This window comes from Hyposmocoma kahamanoa, unplaced genomic scaffold (assembly GCF_003589595.1).
Source record: "Hyposmocoma kahamanoa isolate Upper Pololo Valley unplaced genomic scaffold, ASM358959v1 94, whole genome shotgun sequence".
In the NCBI taxonomy this organism is placed as follows: Eukaryota; Metazoa; Arthropoda; class Insecta; order Lepidoptera; family Cosmopterigidae; genus Hyposmocoma; species Hyposmocoma kahamanoa.
In genome coordinates, this window is record NW_020654878.1 from 8101926 (window position 1) to 8122811 (window position 20886).

The 20886-nt window shown below is 37.7% G+C and overlaps 1 protein-coding gene across 1 annotated transcript in view; it reads right to left on the bottom strand.

Moving 5' to 3' along the window:
* Positions 1-20886, bottom strand: part of LOC113237991 (homeobox protein rough-like) — a 37420-nt gene that overhangs the window by 4822 nt on the left and 11712 nt on the right. The window contains exons 2-3 of the mRNA XM_026474707.1: positions 4348-4468; positions 2741-2854 (exon numbers count right to left, since the gene is read on the bottom strand). Coding sequence (XP_026330492.1) covers positions 2741-2854; positions 4348-4468 — 235 coding nt within the window. The remainder of the gene's footprint in view (positions 1-2740; positions 2855-4347; positions 4469-20886) is intronic.

Sequence of the window (20886 nt, forward strand, 5' to 3'; positions counted from 1 at the left end):
ACCCCTCTCCAAACGCAGCATTGATATTGCGGGCTGTTTCTGCCGCGTTAGTTCCGCGTCGGAACTCGTATTCAAAAATCACTCGAATTTTCGCAGTATCCATCTTTCTTGTCTAAATTGAATAACAAAAACAATTGAAAGTCGATATTCAAATGTTTCAAATTTAAAAAAAAAAATCACAGAAACCATTTGAAAAAAGTTTCATTCGAAAACCTCAAACCATGAAGATTCTATGAAAATTCAAAGAACCTATTGCAATAAAACGGCAATTTCATACTTTAACCCCTAATATTAAGTTCCTTGCATTGTACAGAAATATACATTTTTTTTTTCAAATTTTATAACATTTCTTAATTCAAATTTTTTTTCGTTCTCGTTTCATTAATTCTTGTCTTACTTAGAAAAGCAGTGATAATCAAAACACCCTCGCGCACTGCAACTCGACATACGATTTTTGCTTTCGAGTTCTGTTTACACGGAGACATTCAATCTTGAAAGGCGAGGCGATTATCGCTCACGTGGACGGTCGATAATCGCAAATGTTTAGACGAGGACAGTTTTTTATATTCTTTCGATAATCGTATCTTCGAGACGATAAACACTCTCCATCTAAATGGGCCTTAAGACTCAGTCGTTATACTAAAAGCCTTAATAGACTTAAACGACTCTAGTTGTTTGCAATGGACTTATACTTACTTATTTTAGTCTTATTAAACCCGAAGTTTATAAAATAAAAATTGTATGTAGTAAATAATCACGTTTATTTACTTATAATAAAATTAGGATTCAAAGAGTGATTTAAGCAACAGTTACGAGATTTTAAGACCTAATTATATAATGATTGCATACAATTCTTTTTCTGCGAGTAAATTAAAATAATGAAATACAACCAATGTTTAAAAGTCTATGGAAATCCAGTTCTAACGTGCCCTTTTTTATTTTGTGTAATATTGGTTTGTAACCACTTTTCTTATTATGAAGTCCTGGTACTTTTGTTTAAACTTCTTTAGAAACCCGTGCACAGTAGTGAGATACAATTTATCTGTAATACATAGAACAATTTATATACATAACTACATAGCGACTGTGGACCTCCACTTAATACGTTCATAAATAGTATGTTTCATTCATCGTTATGGTCAAACGACAGTATCAGACACTAAATTTTGATAAAATTCTTTGGTTCTGTATCCATTCATTTTTATATTATATTATAAAGAAATAATTCCCAAAAAAGAAATTCTTGAATTGGTTATAATTAACCGACTTCTATGAACAAACGTTAACGTTATCCATCAATCGAAAAATAAATATCTTGCGGGTAGAAATAAAATCACGCCATACAGCTCATAACTCGCGACTCCCGAGGCTATAAAGCGCTAGTCGTTTTAGTCCTACAAGTCTTTTAAGCTTCCTAGGGTTAAAAGACTACGACTGGAATTAGTCTTCAGATTTAATCTTATGACTCAAGACTTGAGGGTTAAAAGACTAGACTAGTCGTGAGGCGTTAATAATTAGTCGAGGTTTTTTAAAAGGCTTTAAAAGACTTGAGTCTCTTCATCACTAGTTGCGAGTGATGGCGTTTACTTGTACAGCTACAAGCTTGTGACCAAACCAGCCAAAAGGGCATGCTATACCTACCTACTGAATAGGGGATCTCGTACACAAACTTTTTCATCACACTGGCGCGTGAATAGTATGGTTGCATGCAGGATAATGCCCCAAGTAAAACCCTCGGGCTGATCGGTAATGAGAAGAAAAAGGCCCGAGGATTTTATTTGGGGCATTATAGTCAAGTTAACCTGCATGTCATTATACTAAGTATTTACGTACAAGTTTCAAAGGCGGTACGGGAATTACGAACGTCGACAATGAAAGCCTCAGTCTTCGACTTCGGACTAAGAGTCGTATTCTAGAACTCTACTCAATGCTCAAGTCAGGATTTGAGCAGAGTTGAGTATGATTTCAAGCACTGGAAATACGACCCTAATGGCAAGGATTTGAGTTAGAGTCTCGTTAGTAATTCCTCATTTACCGCACTTAATACACAACGAAACTATTAGTGTCATAGGTAACGTTTTTAGTTTATTTTAACAGTCGTTCATATTGAAAAAAATATTGGGTGAATTTTCGTCAATTGTTGCAAATATTACTCCTATTTATAATACTATCATAATATGACAATGACATCAATGCGTTTGATAATTTTGAAAGCGACCTTACAGTGACATTGCACGCTGCTCGTACGGCCAATACCTTTGCAGTAGCTGTGGTGACAAAAGTATTCACAGTAAGCAGTGGAGCTCCTTATGTAAAAGTCCAGAGAAGCACTGCCACCTTACCTGTTTCTGCCGCCAAGCAGTAATGTGAACATTTACTGTGTTCCGGTTTTGAAGGGTAAAGGGTGCTGATGAAATTACTGGTACATGGAACTTGTCAACTTATGCCTCAGGTTGATGGGCACAGTGGCAGTGCACCTCAGATCTGCGATTTAAAGGCGTGAATGGCACTGGAACTGCTTTAGACAGGCGTGTCGCTTACCACCAGGTGCACGACTTGTTCCTCCCGTTACTTGGTATAATAAAAAAAGCCTAATGAAATAACTCTACCCATGTTAATAGTGTAGATATGAGTACTTGGAAATTTTACCTAACCCCCTGGTGGAATCAACAGATCGCAAGGATATTTTTGACATCAACTTTGGTGAGATCCATAATACTTAGTATAACATAAACCTTACCTGTACTGTTGGTCAATTTGAGCTTTCTCAATCCTTTTGTCCTTGGCTCTTCTGTTCTGGAACCATATTTTTACCTGCGTCTCGCTTAACGACAGCGCTGAAGCCAACTCACATCTGCAATAAACGTGTTTGTTTTGCTGAAGAATTTGGAAATAAAACGGCGCCAAAGGGTGTTTAAGCTGCGATTCTACTAGAGATGAGCGAGGTAACTAGGCGGTGCGAGGATGCGTTACGGGCTCTTTTCAGCTATGCGCGGGCGGGGTACGGTGTGGTGGGGTGAACGATGGCGATGTGTCAGTGTCGGTTAGTGTCATACTTTCTGTGGCTCTAGTTTCCTACACCGTTTTGCACACATTCCTCGTCCGCAACCCTCGCAGAAATCTCTCGCTATTTTGTAAGTACAAATACTTAGCTCTGCTAACCCTTTTCTACCGGAGCTGCGCTAAGCAAGGCTAGGAAAATGAAGTAATCCTACTGGTGGATTTTTTGGCCGCCTCGCAACGCCTAGCTATCTGGTACATCTCTGGTGGACTCGCAGCCTATGGCTGCTTTTCCACCATGGATGTGCGACGGAGCGAGGCGTGGTGCGAGGATACGTAGCAGGGCTGTGAAGCGGTGTGATGGTTTCCTCCAAAGCGGCACGAGATAGCTAGGTGGTGCGAGGAAGCGTAGCGAAATTTGTGAAGCGGTGTGTATCTGAACGGTGAGAGGATGAGTAGCGGACTCTTTTCAGCTGTGCGCGGGTGGGATGCGGTGCGGTGCGAGCAGAGGCGACGGCGAACTCGCTCGCGTCTCTCCCACATATTCCTCGCTCGCATCCCTCGCACACATCTCTCGCAGTTTAGTATGTAGGTACAAATATTTATACAAATACTCCGCTTGCTCTCTTCCACCACAGCTGCGATAATATCGAAGCTAAGATATGGGGATTTTTCCTCGCACACCGCCTAGCTTTTCTTACGCAAAACAACTTTGCTGCTGAGTGAAACCAATGAGTGAAACATACAACTTTCCACCTCACTATAGCGAGGAAAATGGTAGATGACAGAAAAACAGTAGAACTATAACAAATCATTTAGTTCTTCGACAAATTAAAATAATTTAATAAACAAAATTAGTTGCTATGTCAACAATAATTAAATAAAATATACCAACGGATTTATATTACATAAATAATGTAAGACAAATTTAATAGTTAGACGTGTCATTATGTTTGTTTTTCATCGAAAGAAAAAGTTAGTGCACCACAGTACATCGTCAAGTTCGAATTACAACAACCTTTGGCGCGCATATTTCTAACGAGTAAGAAAGCCTTTCCGAGCTAGTGAGGTGAAAACGTATTTTTCTACATAGGTATCTACCCCGTGGTCATATAAAATGTATAGCGCTAAATTTGAAAGCGATATTTTCATTATAATATAGGCACACTAGGCGGACGTGATCGTAGGAATATGTATAGGTACCTACATTTTAATGTACGGACAACGGCACACCAGACTACACGTTTTTGTTCGAAACTCGCCTCCAGTGCAACGGAACAAGATACGTCAATGTGTAGCGTGTATACACGGGGCCTTAGAAAGATAGAGTAGTAACAATAACTTTACCTTCGCGCTCTTGCTACGTATTCACCCCTCGCGTACTCAAGCTCCAGTCGCAAGGTCTGATGCGCGGAGAAGGTAGTTCTTTGACGGCGAGGTCGACTTTCTTTGCGACGACGACGGGCAACTGTTAACAGGTTAAGGGTGTATTTCCACCGGGCGGCGAGGCGAAACGATTTTTAAAACTTGTATGGCAAAATATCTATTCTCTCCTAGCGCATCTTCGGTGGAAATGGTCGGGATCGACGAGGATGGGCGAGACGAGATTTGAAATATTTGTTGATGTAACATTGAATCGTATAGCCTACATAGAATCTTTATTAACTCTGCAACGAAAACACGATTCACGATGCCTCGTACGATACCGCGCGTATTACAATCGCGTGCATTGAAACGTAAACGTTCACACATTTTCGAAATTATGTAAATATTAGATATTTCAAAAAATGTACCTTGTGCTGTTTTCAAAAATAGGTAATCACGACACAATTTTAAAAAAGGTATAGGTACTTTTATTTCAGAGAAAAACAAACAAACTACAGTCAAAGAAAAATATATGGTGTCATACGTGTATCCATATCATTTTCAAGTAAATATTTATACAATGCATATTACATATTTATAATTGCATTAAAATGTACACGATTAGGATTGTGATTTTATCATAATTATGTAACCACTTTTAAAACATTGCATTGTTTTCAAAAGTATATATACACAATAAGAGTTGCAATATAACGTAAACATACCAACGCCAGTTGTAAACTTTTTTAGGTCTCTTTTGCTAGTTCGTAATACTTGTCCCGGGATAAAAGATTATATAAAAAAGTTATTTTCGAAAAAGTTCGTTTTATTTTTATTTATTATTTATTTTATTTTAGAGGGTACAAACAGCTTATATTACAACATGATTATTTCTTCTTACAGTATCTTCATCTGATTCTTCTTCCGTTAACATATTTAATAATAAGAATTTGCGGGACATGGTACTTTAGCCGCGTGCTTATGGCTTGACGAATTGAACAGGGGGCCTACTATGAGCTCTTAGACCAATCCTATTTATGCCTGTAAATTGAGTTGCCTGTCCAATTCGTACTATGACCTCACAAAAACAATTCAATGTTCATGCAGTTTACGTTCCCCATTCGAAATCCGTTCACCTTTTCATTCATAGTAAACTCGACGTGACACTCATGACGTGTCATCATAGATTTAGTATGGATATACTAAATCTATGCGTGTCATGTACATAGCGGTCTCATCTGTCAAAATAAGCAATTCAAATAAAGTTACTCCGTGACTAACTTTTTTAGATTTGTTACACTTTTAAGAAATTTCGTTTAAGGTTTATTATATTTCCAGTTTCATAATTGTTTGTTGTCTTTTTAGGCTATATAGCCAATTGTCAATAAATAAATACTATTAATTAGCTATTGAGCATTTTTTGAGGTTTTTTCAATGTTCGAGTTTCCAATCTTTAAAGTATTGTTGACAAATTATTGGCATGAATGTTATTGCAATTTTTAAATGGAATTTTAATCATCTTAATAATTTTATTGACTTAGCGAAAATCCTAAAATAACTTTTGAATAGTGCCAAATTTTACATAATAATATAATTATGCAATCAATGAAAATGTAAAAATACAAGATACGTTCCAGTTATGTTATCAAATTACAAACTCACCTTATTAATTTCAATGATAATGACTAGATATGACATGTAATTTTGTCGTACGACAAATTATAAAGTATGATTGAAAAGTAAGTAAGTAATCATCATAGTAAGTTCTCAATTTGAACACAATCAGTTAATAGTGCTTGAACGCTTCCAGGATATTACATCTGTCTATTTCTTTCATATGATTTAGTAGGTATATAGTTCCATCTCGCTCTTGTTAGATGTCAGCTAGTCAGCCAGAGACAATAATTAACGTTTAAAAAATAAAACATCCTGTCATGCCATTCCCGTTCAACTTTGTGTAGGTCGTGATACAAATTTATAATAATAATAATATTTCTATAATAATACTAAACTACCGTACATTTTACAACTACTTATCGTTAATATATATACTTAATTAGTGAAACAGAATTCCCACACGGTCGTTTAAAAATCGCACAATAACGTTATAAGGATTCATCCTAGTTCCTGTAAATTGGTCGGTAGGGATAAAATGGGGCCGTGAGAAAACGAGATTGTAAGATCTCCCGATTTCCCGTCACATAGTACTTCTATTAAAACAAATACTCAAGACTGTTGTGTAGGTACTTATATTACTTTGTTCACTATTTTGCTACACAATCGAAGACGATCACGGACTAAATTTTAAAAAGATCACACAAATACCCCAAACCCGTCTTCTTCTATCGCATCATTTACGAAAGTATGTTTCGTAATAAGCGAATTTCATGAACAAACACGAAAAATCTCCAAATAACCAACCAGTAACATAACCAGGTAATATAATATACTGACCGTACTAATAACCAACCAGTAATATAACCAGGTAATATAATGTACATACATCATAATCAATCTATTGTCCCACAGCTGAGCACGGGTTTTCTATGAAAGGTCTCGGCCATAAGCGACTTAGCTGACCCAATGCGGGTTGGGAACTTCACGTTTTCTAAGGATTTCGAGCCTTCTTTAACATGCAAATTTCATCACAATGTTTTCCTTCACCAATAGCAACTGGTACTTGGTACTTGGTGTAACGGGCTGGTGTTGCCACTAAACATTTACGCATGTGTAACTTAGAAATTAAAAAGAACATTTGTACATAATATACAGTATATTATAAAATGTATGTATATTATGTATGTATTATGAGTAGTGAGACAGAATAGGGTGTTCCAAACGAGTAAGTATATAAATACCTATATCTGCATATATAGATACCAGGAGCGACACGGAGTGATTAACACCACCAAACGTTATTTAATTATTTTTTCGAATTCATAATGGAATTCATAGATAACTATATACGTATATATAATAATATTAAATAACATTAGTACAAAAAAGTTTTTGCTTGTAGTTCATATAAAAAAAAACTTCGGTGAAAGATAAAGGCTCAAGTCACTGGCGCAGAGTCGAATCGTCGCGTCGCGTCCCGTTTTTCAACTACAACGCATGACGACGCGTGTAGTTGCGCGACGACGCTCTCGCGTCTGACGCGTCACTGCGCGCAAGTAACGCACGGCTACGGGCGAAACCGCTCGACTTTAACCAAGCGTCGACGCGCGATTCCATATTTGCATAACACAAATTTGTACCTAAATAATGGGAAAATATAGATGAATATACTATAGGCGAAACACATGCAATTAACACAAAAAAACAAAAAAAACACAATTATCCATATACAATTTTTTTTACATGGCGCCCCTAGAATAAAATTCAACGTCAGCGTCCTACGTGAGTAGTACGATGCAGTAAAACGAATTTCCGAAAATCCGGAATTCGAAAAACGTAATTAATTAATGTTTGGTAGTTTTTTTTTATAATATCAAGTGATGGGACGAACAAGTCGTGCGCCTGATGGTAAGCTACACGCCTGTCCATAACAGTTGGAGTGCCACTCAGTGCTTTAAATCGCAAAGGTCTAAGGGGCACTGCCATTGCGTCCGTCACCCTGAGACATAAGTTGATATGTCTCATATGCCTGTAATTTCACCAACACCCTTACCCTTCAAAACCGGAACTCGGTAATGTTGATACTACTGCTTGGCGGCAGAAATAGGTAAGGTGGCAGCACTTCCCTGGACGAACCCTTTCACAAGGAGCTCTACTGTTACTAAAACCACTTGTTTTGACCACTCTGTTACTCCTCGTAACTATATCGTCTAGATAATCGATAAATCCGAATGAGTGGATAAATATCTACTCATTTGAAACATTGATTGACCTATTCCGACCATTTGGTTATTACCCCGAGTCCCATCTTGAAGTACCTACGAATAACGTCGGAAAAACGCAAATACATTTCCTGATCTTTTTTGTAAAATTTCATGGTGTTCCTTTAATTTAAGATACAATGCTACCTAAAAGGAATTAATCCTTATAAATGGACACTTTCGACAGGCACCATAAAAATATCTACAAGTGGTTTTTATGGTGTCCATGAAGCTAAATATCCTATCTACAATATTATAAAGTACTTTGACTCCGTAGCGGTCGTATACACGTGATCACCATTTATAAAAATATATTTCTAAAAACCCGTGTGAAATTTGATAATATTATTCACAGATTAGTGGGTAAGATTTTGGTTCTGTATCTGTATTCAGATTGAAGCGCTACAACTCCGCGACATATGGCGGTGTGGGTTACAGCGTCCGGCCAATTAGCCCTGGAATCACGAGCCACCGGCCCCTCGAGTCTTCCGCGTGATTTGCGTCATTTGCAACTGATTACACTTCAGCTTGTAACATTGACTTCCGGATGTGTGGATTCCGAAACCATATGTTGTTGGAATGAGATTTCTTTAAAACTCCACTCAGTATCCGGTTAGATCTCAAAAGATCTCAGTTTTTACTAAAGGTAGGTTATTTTATTACTTAGTGTACACTCCTATTAGCTTACATTAGCTTAAATTAGCACTCATATTAGCTTGGTGCAGCAAGCGAACAGCTAGCCAGGTGAAGACTGAAAATCAGCAATGCTGAGTCTTTAACCTTTTTGTCCACATCACTCAATTGTTTTTTTTTCTATTCGTTTTTTAAGTATTGTGGTCGTTATGTTTTGTGGAGAAATAAATATCTTTTTATTTATTTTAAAAATTTAATTCAGAGGATAGTTTTGAAATCTGCGGTGTAACTATCTGACGCTCAAAACGACGACGAATCGTATGTACTAATCCAAATGTTCGATGTCTTATTTATACACATTCGAAATACAGAGGACGTGTGTAATAAATAAGTAAAAAAATCTTATTTTGATTTCGACCACTATTCCTAAAAAGCTAAAACGTTGTATAAGCTTTATTGTTTGTTTTACATTTATTATTTAATTATTGGCATCTTGCTTAGTGTAACTAATAGTACTTACGCGTCTGTTAGGATTGCCGTAGTGATAAGATATTTTCAGCCTAAATGCTATATTCCAATAAGCGACTAGCCGCGGGCTGCTGACTGCGCGCGACTCTGTTTTACTTTAGAGCCGCGTCAATGGGTATTGTATGATGTAATGACTTATTTGAATAAATAAGCCGTACGTGACTAGCCGCTTACTAGTGGAAAATGTGTGTAAAATTACTATAGTTTGAGCCATTCAGCACATTAATAGCGGTCATTGACCCGACTTTTGATCCCGAAGTCACAATTCACAAGTCGCCGATCCCTATAAATTTTTCGTATATTTGACATCGCTTGAGTAGTTTATTAAATATCAATGAAATAACGAGTTCTTAGGTTTCCGCGATTGTTACACATAGGAAATGAAACTATTTTTCCGGATTTAAATCGCGTATATTTGTAAATGCCGCAGGTCCCATCTGAAACCACCAACAGTCGAGCGAAGACCTGCCATCTTACCTTACGTGAGAGGTGTTACAGACAAGATCGGAAGAGTCCTCAGGCGTGCATCTATCAAGACCTATTTCAAGCCCCTGAGGAAGATTTCTCAGTTCCTGAGACCCGTGAAATGTAACATCCCCTTACAGGATGCAGGAGTTTACAAGCTTGACTGTGAGTGTGGTCTCTCTTATATTGGGCAAACAAAGCGAAGTATTTGTCAAAGAACATATAGCTGATGTCAAACACCGTCGCGTAAACAAGTCTGCAGTCTGTGAGCATGTCATGGATAAACCTACACATTCAATGAAGTTTGACTTGCAAAAGAAGTCCGTTATCTACCCAGGATGCTACGAGAGGCCATTGAAATTAAAAAACATCCTAATTTCAACAGGGAAGATGGTTTCTCCGTACCACCAGTTTGGGATCCAGTATTTCTTCTAATGAAAAATCCTAAACAGACATAAGACTGCTGTACTAATTAATATGTTTTAGTTTATTCTAATTTCTATTATTAATTAATAATAAATTGAACTGAATAAAAATTCATTCAATAAAATAATTTGTAAAACGTAATGTAGCGTAAATTGAATGTTTTCTTTGTAAAATTAAAAATAAGGTATTTCATTAATAAGTATTCTAACTATAGAGAAAAAATAGGGTGGTTTGCATCAATATTAGACATAACTGGTTGAAGACTGTACCATATATATTATATTATGAACTGCCTCCGTGGCCCAACGGTTACCATACCGGACTGCCACGCAGTGGTCCTCGGGTTCGATTCCCGGGCCGGGAGAAATATTTGTATGGCCTACATTTATTTCTCTCGTGAGTTTGGGTGTAATTTGTGGTTGTCTATGTGTGTGTCCATGGCACCCGCGACACAGGGTTTCCCTAGTGCGGGGCTATGTTGAGTGTGTGCGTTATTATTATTATTATAATAATGTTTCGTGGTTTTTACAAATAGCTTTTTATCAAACCGGGCAAACAATTTGCAATCGCTGACATGACAATTTACGTAACTAAAAACTGTCAAACATTTTCGGCAAGTGTCACACTCTCCTTGGCGACTCTCGTCCAAAGAGACTGCCACAGCCAGCCGGTGATAATAGGCGGCGTTTAAAGCCGCCTATAAAAAATTAGCCTATTGAACAAAATCACTAAAATCTTTAAAACGCATATGCCTTCCGGACCGGGTCATGTACGGAGTGCCGAGCGAGGAGGTGGTTGGTTTGTCTCAAAGAACTGAAGACGGCAACTGCGGCGGGGCTGTAGCCAGGGGATGCCTAGTCGGTGGCACAGCAGGTGGGGGTCGGAAGCCACCGGTGACATCAGCATCGATGTGCGCAGGTTTCACACGATCGATGCTGACGGTGATTGTCCTTCCGCCGACGTCAAGGGAAATTGTCTTGTCCCTTCTATCGAGGATGCGGTGAGGTCCGGAGTACGGCGGTTGCAACGATCTTCGAGACGTGTCGTCCCGAAGAAATACGTAAGTGGCCGTCGCCAAATCCTTAAATATAAAAGTCGAAGACCTGTCGTGGTGAGATGCACGAACGGGCCGAATCGACACCATCGCACGTCTTAGTTGCGTTATTAAATCAGATGTCTGCGGGGCTGATTAGGTTAGGAGGTGCAACAATGAGCTCGCCAGGAAGGCGGAGGGTCTCGCCGAAAACGAGTTCCGCTGATGACGCATTGATGTCCTCCTTAAAAGCTATCCGCGTGCCGAGAAGCACCAGAGGCAACGCTCTCGTCCACGTATCAGCGTGGCACTTGAGAGCTGCCTTGAGCTGACGATGGAGGCGTTCCACCATGCCATTGGTGCAAGGATGGTAAATGGTGGTGTGGATTCTTTTCGCTCCGCAAAAATCCATGAGTCGCCGAAATAGCGCCGTCTCAAATTTACGCCCCTGGTCGGCCGTGACGATGCTAGGAACACCGAAACGGGCAATCCATCCTGACACTAATTTGTCGGAAACTTCTGCAGTTGTTGTCACCGTAGGCCAAACCTCCGGCCACCGTGTGTAACGGTCTACGGCGGTCAAATAATAACTGAAACCATTAGAACATGAAAGTGGGCGGATGATGTCGATGTACAGATGACGGAATCGACTGGTAGGTTGATCAAATCGACCAACAGGTGATTTAACATGAACGCAGCAACGTGCCCACTCGCAACAATCTTTGTTGATGCTAGGCCATACGTAGCTACTTGCTACCAAGCGTAAAGATGCCCGTGCACCAGGGTGGCTGAGGTTATGGCAGCGATCGAAAGCAGCTCGACGGAACGGCGAAGTGAGGTAAGGTCGAGGGCGACCGGTTGAGGTATCACATATTAGAGTGATGTTGGTGCCCGGGATCAAAACCTGTTCCAATTTCAAGGCCGAGCCTTCTTGCATTTTCGCCAACTCTATGTGAGATATTTGAGACTGAGCTAGTGCGGCGAAATCGTCTTCGAGTGAAATCGCCTCGATGCAGGATAAAGTGTCCGCGACGACGTTATCTTCACCCCTAACATATTGAATGTCAGTTGAAAATTGGCTAATAAAAGATAGCTGGTTCAGTTGCGGTGGAGGTAATTTTTCACGACGTTGTACGAAGGCGTACAGCAGTGGCTTATGGTCAGTATATATAGTCACGTGTTGTGCTTCGGGAATGTGGCGAAAATGTTGTACGCTTTCGTACACCGCCAGCAATTCCCGATAATAAGCAAGCCACTGAGCTTGCCGAGGAGTCAATTTCCTGCTAAAGAAAGCGAGGGGATTCCAGGCACCGTCCACCTGTTGCTGAAGGTAAGCACCAATATGGACACTGGATGCATCGGTAAATAAATTAAGGGATGCATCCATGATCGGGTGTTGCAGTAACGTGGCACTAGATAGGTTGGCTTTACAGGTTTCGAAATGCTCCAGAAGCTCCAGCGTCCATGAGAATGGTTTAGCGCCTTTGCCATTGGTAGAGACTACAGCGTCAATTAAGGGGGCCTGAAATTTAGCAGCCTGAGGAATAAAACGTCTATAAAAATTTTAAAATGCCCAGAAAACGGCCCATACCCTGTACGGTTTTGGGAGGAGGAAAATCCAGTAGGGTTTGGGTTCGTTCTTGCAGAGGGCGAGTGACATCGGGAGTTACAACGTAACCCAAAAATCGGGCGTCTCTTAATCCAAAATTGCACTTAGAAGGGTTCAAAACAACACCATAATCATGAAGGCGCTGGAAAAGAGTCCGCAGGTGGTCCTTGTGGAGAAGATGAGGATATCGTCCACATAAGGAAAACAGAAATCCAAACCCCATGTGACCTCATCGATGAACTTTTGAAAGGTTTGACCCGCATTCCTCAAGCCAAATGGAGTGGTAATATTAAAAAGTAAATAATAGCTGTCTTGGGAATGTCCTCTTCTTCCACAGGAATTTGATGATAAGCCTTTACCAGGTCAAGGGTGCTGAAAACGGTGGCTCCGCTGAGGCTGTTAACGTCGGTGTCACCAATTTGGGGAATTTATCGCTCCCCTAACAAACAATAAAACGGCCTCGTGAACTTCGTGAACGGCGATATAATTATAATGTTTCGTGGTTTATACAAATAGCTTTTTATCAAACCGGGCAAACAATTTGCAATCGATGACATGATAATTTACGTAACTAAAAACTGTCAAACATTTTCGGCAAGTGTGACACTATCCTTGGCGACTCTCGTCCAAAGAGACTGCCACAGCCAGCCGGTGATAATAGGCGACGTCTAAAGCCGCCACAGTACTTTACCACTGAAGTTATTTGCTGGAGTATCTACTAAACGTGTTCAGATTAGACGAATACGGTAAAAGCTAAGGCTGAAACTTCCATCTTGATTACTCTCTATCTATATAAAAGCTGCCCCCAAATGATTGTCAGTATTTATTAAAACACAATGAATGTCGGACTCGAATATTTTTATAAAGAACAATATTACTGCTCGCATGATCCACCTCGTTAGATCGAGGGTGCGTGAGATATAGCTCTCATTTCGTTTGTTCTAACACATGTTTTAGTTGTATGGGTTTTGTATTGTATGAGTATCGCCGAGTCTAATGACGACTCTTCATCTGACGTAACTGTTTACATAATTTGGTGAAATGAGGCCAGTTTCCTCATTTCACCAAAAATGTTATTAGAGATCTACAAACAATTATTAGTTTTGTTACATGTTTTTTACGAGCGCATTCAAATCAAGCATTATTACTTTATTCGGGAATGTTTGCTTTGGACAATCGATGTTTTAAAAGGTTTTAAATTAAACAAAGCTTAAGTACGTATTATTACTTATACGTATAAATACGTATAAGTACTAGATTAGCTTAAGTACTTAAGCTATCGATCACATCGTAAACTGTAAGTAAAAGTTAGTGTCATGTCTCTATATTTTTCAATGATGACAAGTTTGTAATAAAAATAGAGACACATAATCCAATGTATTTTTGAACCAATAACTTTCTACGCGTAGGTAAACCAAATGGTGAATTAGAGGCGTCAGCTGTGGCCACCCTTCAAGCAAGTGGACATGATTAAACCACAATAGGGTAACAGAGTTGTCACGTTATATTGTCACACGCTCAATTAAATTAAAAGTGAGAGTTACTGAAATGTGTAAAAGATTTTAGCGGATTTAAAAACACGTGTTCGCATAAAATGTAAATACTTATATGGATTTTGTACTTATAATTTAATTTCGTAGCGTAATAGTCGTTCTGTTGAATCTAATTTTGTATGTACCTACATTAAAATCTTGCTGAAATGAGAAAGGGAAATCATAAACGAAATATATAACTGTAAATATCGATCAAGTAATGATGATATCTCGCCGTAAGTCTGGATGACCGATGGTAAAAAGGGGCGGCCGGGATAAGCTGATGGAACTCATGAACCACTCACCGAAATACATTCTGTAGAAAACCGACAGACAAGCAACTTCGCACCGGTGGGCTAAACTATGAAGTTTAGATTCGAGCTTATCGTCGACAATTAGCCTCCCGGCTCTGCGTTCAACTAAATCAAGAGCCTCAAGCTGATATTTTGCTGAGCCATCCCACAACTGACTGCAATAGGTAGGTACTCCATGCAAGATCAGCCTTGTGCTTTGTACAGAATTAAGAGCTGTCAAGATATATATACATATACCAATAAAATTAATAATATTGAAATACTTAAGCTTATGAAATGTATAAATTCGCATTCAAATTTATAATAGGTGATTTAAAAAAATGTAACTATAGTTTTCGTTAAAATAAAAAGTAAGTTTATACAGTTGTATTAGGCCAATGATTTTTAGGACTTTCAATATTTCGTCGGCTGTTTTCGAACTTCTAATTTGAACCAACGTTTTCTGTAGTTTTAATAAATAACGCTGTGATATTGATCTTTTGAATCTCTCTCTCTCTTTCAATTTACTTTTCGGAGCTTTAATTACTACTCAACGAGAAAAACACGTATACCTACGTAAGTACGGTTCTTTGCCAAAGCATCTAGCACTATCGTGTCAAACCAAAACACTGCAGTCCCAGTTTAGTGTTTTGTAATTATTAACAAAAGAAACATTTTATTCGTTTCTCAATAGACATAGCTTATTTTGCAAATATATTTATTTATTTATTTAAACTTTATTGTACAATACACTGAAGTACAAATGGCGGACTTAATGCCATAAGGCATTCTCTACCAGTCAATTCTCAATAGACTTATCTTTTTTATTTTGCAAATATACACTCCCGGACACATCATAATTCGAGCCACCTGGCATTTTCAGTATTAAATGCCCTAAACTTAAACAATGTTTGAATGATCAAAAGCTGTTAAGCAATTTTGAAACTGCTATACTAAACGTTGTTTCCATAAATCCTTGTTGGAAATTTGGATTTACAAAACCGGGGGAAAACATTTTTCTTGACGATAACACTACTTTTGTATTCTAGCCCTATAAGAGAAAAATGCAAGGTGGCTCTAATTATGTGTCCGGGAGTATATTATAATAGTTACATTTAATATCTAATATACAAAGCAAGTTAAATGTGCCTTTTATGTTATTAAACTGTAAATATCCGAAAAAAATTCAAAACAGAAAGAAAAATTCTTTTTGCGGCATTTTCTCAAAATGCGGTTTTTTATATTAGGGAGTGTAGGGCAGCTTTAATAGACTAACAGTATATCTACATAGTTCCATCACAATATTTTTATTACTTACACTAAAGGTGCATAAGTAATGTCACTAATTAGTTACCAAATAATCTATAGGTGAGACCACGTCGTTCGTCGTACCCTTTTTTAACCGATGCTAATGTTTAAGTAAACTGGCCAATTCATTGCCTCCCTCTATTTGTTTGATTTACGATTAAAAAAGCTCGTGATTGAACAACAAAGCCAACAATAAGCTTACAATAAGAGGTGGGCATTAGGGATGCACCCCTTAATACTCATTAATGAAGATTTGCGAGCCCCTAATTGCAGTTCATTCGACCGAAGCTGCTCTGAGATGAAGAGAACATTGAAAACACCTGATTCACATTTTATTTTTTCTTTGTTTTCTATTATTTTCCAACAAATATTGATATTGACTGAACGGTCCACCGAGTCTCAACTGCTAACAATAGACTTGGAAGTTGGAGAACATCTTTCTATTTTCCGATAAATAGCAATCGACGATTTGTAAAGGATGTCAGATTCCTTGCAAAAAGCGTAGCCGTTGCTACTTATGTAGGTACCTATATTTATCATCGTACCTCGCCTAACATACTATGTATAGTCTCTGGAATTATAATTGTAGGTATAATTGATAATGTCATATTGGATATGAAACTTCCATATTATAACAATTTTAACTCCCTCAGTGAACGAAACATGCAACATGCTGATCTGCCACGCAAAGGTCCCGGGTTCGATTCGCGGGTCGGGAGACATATTTGTATGGCCTACATTAACTTTTCTCGTGAGTTTGAATGTAATTTGTGTTTGTCTATGTGTGTGTCTATAGCATCCGCTTTACAGAGATTCCCTAGTCCTAGTGCGAGGTTAAAAACAAAAGATATTCGCGATGACTTTACACGGAAAATAAAACTATGGTTTTCATAATAAAGGAATAGCCTTTATTTTTTTCCATCCCCTATGATGTTTTTAGCTTAGAGGTGGAAAAAAATAAAAGCTTAGACAGCAGAGTCGGCGGTCAAAAATTTTTTCCATTCTCTAAGGTCAAGAACCCGAAACGTTGGTTGGATGATTGAAAAAAAAAACAACTATACACGATTATTACTGACACAATGCAATATCTAAGCAGTTGATATGATACAATATACATACATAAATAACAAGCTGAGTTAGTTACATAATATTACGTCTGTTCGTATTTGTGAATTAGACAATGTCTGCCCAAAGCAAACGACGCTTCAGTCCGCGAAAAATCGATTCTTTATTTGTTACACATAGATGAGCGTGCTTGTGAAGCGAACAAAATCTGACTCGAATCCCTGGCCAAATGCGATGTTAAACGAGAACGATACAAATTGCGGCTAATGTAAATCGAAATGTTATGTTTCCGAACGAACGAACAGTGGATCCGTCTCACGTGTGGATTCCCACGTATCACAATAGGTGTCGTATATTTATCGCTGTGTTACCGCGAAAATTTTTGCATTGAGAGATGCAGATATCGTTTATTTCATTTGCAATGATTATATCGTCTGCTTAAAGGTACAACCACATGAGTGACGTTTTCCACAAAAAATCTCCAAATTATGTACCGTTGTAAGAAATTCACCATATTTCTGCATATAAATCTCTTATTAAGTTTATAGCTTTTTTGTTATTGAGCTTCACGTGCAGCAAGATAATAATTTTCTTACCATAGCTATATAAATTAAAGATTTTTTGTGGAAAATGTCACTTAGGTGGTTTTACCCTTAGAGGATGGAAAAAAGTTTTACCACATAAGTGACATTTTACCTTTAAAAAGACGATATTATCAGTTTACTTTCGAATTATTTGCAATTTCAATTAGCAACAGATTTCATAAGTAAATCATTTGTTGTGGTGTGAAGTGCAGAGCAGTTTAAAAACTTATATTATTGAATTTTTTTGTGAAATAACTCCACTATGCGGTGAAGAAGGTTCTAAAACCTCTCACTATTGATATCGTACGATTTCTTTTCATTTTTATTCACAACACCCGAATCGATCGTCAAACTGTCGTATTCAATACCGAACCGAAATGACGTCACACCCGTACGATTACTCGAACTTCTCGACCGGTAAAGGCTACAAACGTTATTTAGAACTCAGTTATCGAATGAAAGTTACCGAACGTAGTATTGTTTACAAAGCAAGAACGTAATATATGGAAAATATGGAAATCTCTTATTATTTTAAATAAAGTCTGGATTTTGTTCAATTTTATTAATGTAAAATGCTCTGAACAGCTCGGAAAGCGCCCTTTGATTCGAGAACGATATCCAATCGAACGATTCGGTTAAAATATCGAAAAATCGGGGCCCTGTAAGGCTAGCACAAACAAGCGCGACTTGCGCGAGATCCCTATGCGAGAATAGCAGTCTCTCGCGCTATATGTCGCTCTCGCGCTAGTCGCGCCCTATCGTGCTATCCCTACAAGTAATTGAACGGCCTCCAAGCTCCGTGATCGAATGGCTTGTACATTACTTTTTCATGGCGTCGCCATCTCTGTGGTCCCAGGATCGATGCCCGGCCGGATCAGTGTAGAAAAAACTTTTCTATATTGTCTAGGATCTGGGTGTTTATCGTTTTTTCCGATTTCCTTAACAAATGTTTTAACTACTTGCTATGCGTTCAGAGCAACAACTCATGTGTGTTTTCTAACATACATATTTGTTTAACATATTTATACATGTATATATTAAAAAATGTAAATACTATTAACAAAGCTTAGTTAATAAATTATTAAGTGGCGTTATTACTCAATCAAGTTAATCGAGCTGTACGGTTGATATTATTGTACTTATGTAGAACTTTTTATATTATGAGGAAGTGATTCCTACATTGTATCCAGATTTACCCAGATTATAAAACATACATATATTATTATAAATATTAAATATTTTATAGATGAATAAATAGAATCTTTTGTAATTATTAATACAAAGATCGAACAGTCAGAAAAAATCCTTCGATCCGGCCGGATTCGAACCGACGCCGACGTCTTCTAGCATACCGTGCCAGACGCTATACTAACTAAGCATATTCATCGTTAGTATATTTAAGTAGGTAGGTATTCCAAAGTTAAACAAAGGAATTGTCATGATTCAAACATTTTAATAAGCTCTGTGGACTGTTGTATCGTAATAGTTATTAGAGTTGAACAATGAAGAGATTTTAAGCAAGTTTAGCGAAACAGTGCTGTTAATTTTCACGAAAGAGCGGGCCTGAATGGAACGCCGCGCGCCGCCATTGCTCTCCATCGAGACGTGGTGTGATAATCGCATCAGCAATTTACTACCATGGCACCCAAGGGAGCTGCACCTCCTCTCCAACCCCTACACTCCTTCCTCCTCTGCTACTGTTTCGGCCCTTAATACCCCACCTCCCGCTTTTTCAACGACGCGACAAACCATTATGATTCTATTTTCATGGCGATAAAAATCATCGCTGAAATGAAAATGGTTCATAATAGGCTTAGAAAGAAAATTGTTTACCAGAGCATTATTATTTCAAATTATGGTGGGGATTCATTTCGATAATGTGTCTAAGTGTACATTTGTTAGATACGAGTATATAGTCCCGTTGGTTGCTTGCATGTGGTGAAATTAAAAATCTAGTGAAGTACCTCCGTAGTCGAATCAAGCCGGGAGATATATTTCTGTGGCCTACATTTATTTACTCGTAAGCTTGGGTGTAATTTTTGGTTGTCTATGAGTGTCCATGGAACCGCGTCACATGGTTTCCCAAGTAGTTTTATGATCCTATTTAAATTATGCTTGCAAATTATTAAGTCATCTCATTATATTTGTTCTTTACTTTAGAGACAATACTTAAGTAGGTAGTTATATTTATGTAACTAACTAAAGTGTTTATGGTAAATTGATTATGAAATCGAAGCTGGCTCTACCAATAAGTAAAAAAATGTAGAGATTTTTTACCTACGATGAGTATTGATTTATTTTTCCATAATATTCTTATCACCAGCTCCTTACAAGGATAAAGGTATAAAATTTATATAAAAATACAGATCGTTTTTCTATTGAATATTCATAAAGGAGCGTCCGGCAAAGATTTTGTTGAGGGATTAAAGTCCGCAAGGAAGCTTATCTCACTCTATTCTATTCAAATATTTTTCCAGTAATAGGTATTTTATTTTTACTACGCGTCGGTTCGCATTGAAATATATATCTTTGATCTCTTTACCTCAATTTCCTTAGTTTCTACCGTGTTGTCGAGGAAGTTTTACACCGAAGTATTTAAAATTGTCTAAAGCGCCTGTTGCTCTAATCACTAAGTACCGAAGTGCCTTTGTACTTTGTAAACGCACAAAGAGCAAGGTATCCCCAAGAATCGAATTATATTATAATAATATGGCGTTAATTAAATGTACTGTAATTAATGACATATAATATTAATTTCATTAATATTGAAAATAATTGGAGATTATAATTGCACTGATTCCGTACATAAATACAAAATTTACTAATTATAACATGTAATATAGTGCCGCTTGGAAGGCTTATTAATGTATGTCACCTGCGAAGTTTGGCATAATAATATTTTATGCAATCGTTGCATAATGAGGGTTCTTAAAGGGAGGACCGTGTTTGGAGTTGCCTATTCTATTGTGTACATAGAACTACAACGAAATCTCTCAGTTCAGTAGCAGTAGTATAGACTTTAGAATTTTGGTACAGAACTAAAAAGAGCGCCTTTGTGACATGGTTTAAATTATAATTGACACATTAAAGTATAGGAGTAAAATATATATTATATCTATCTATCTTTTCTTTTATTTTATTTTTATTTATTTTTTATAATATTTAGT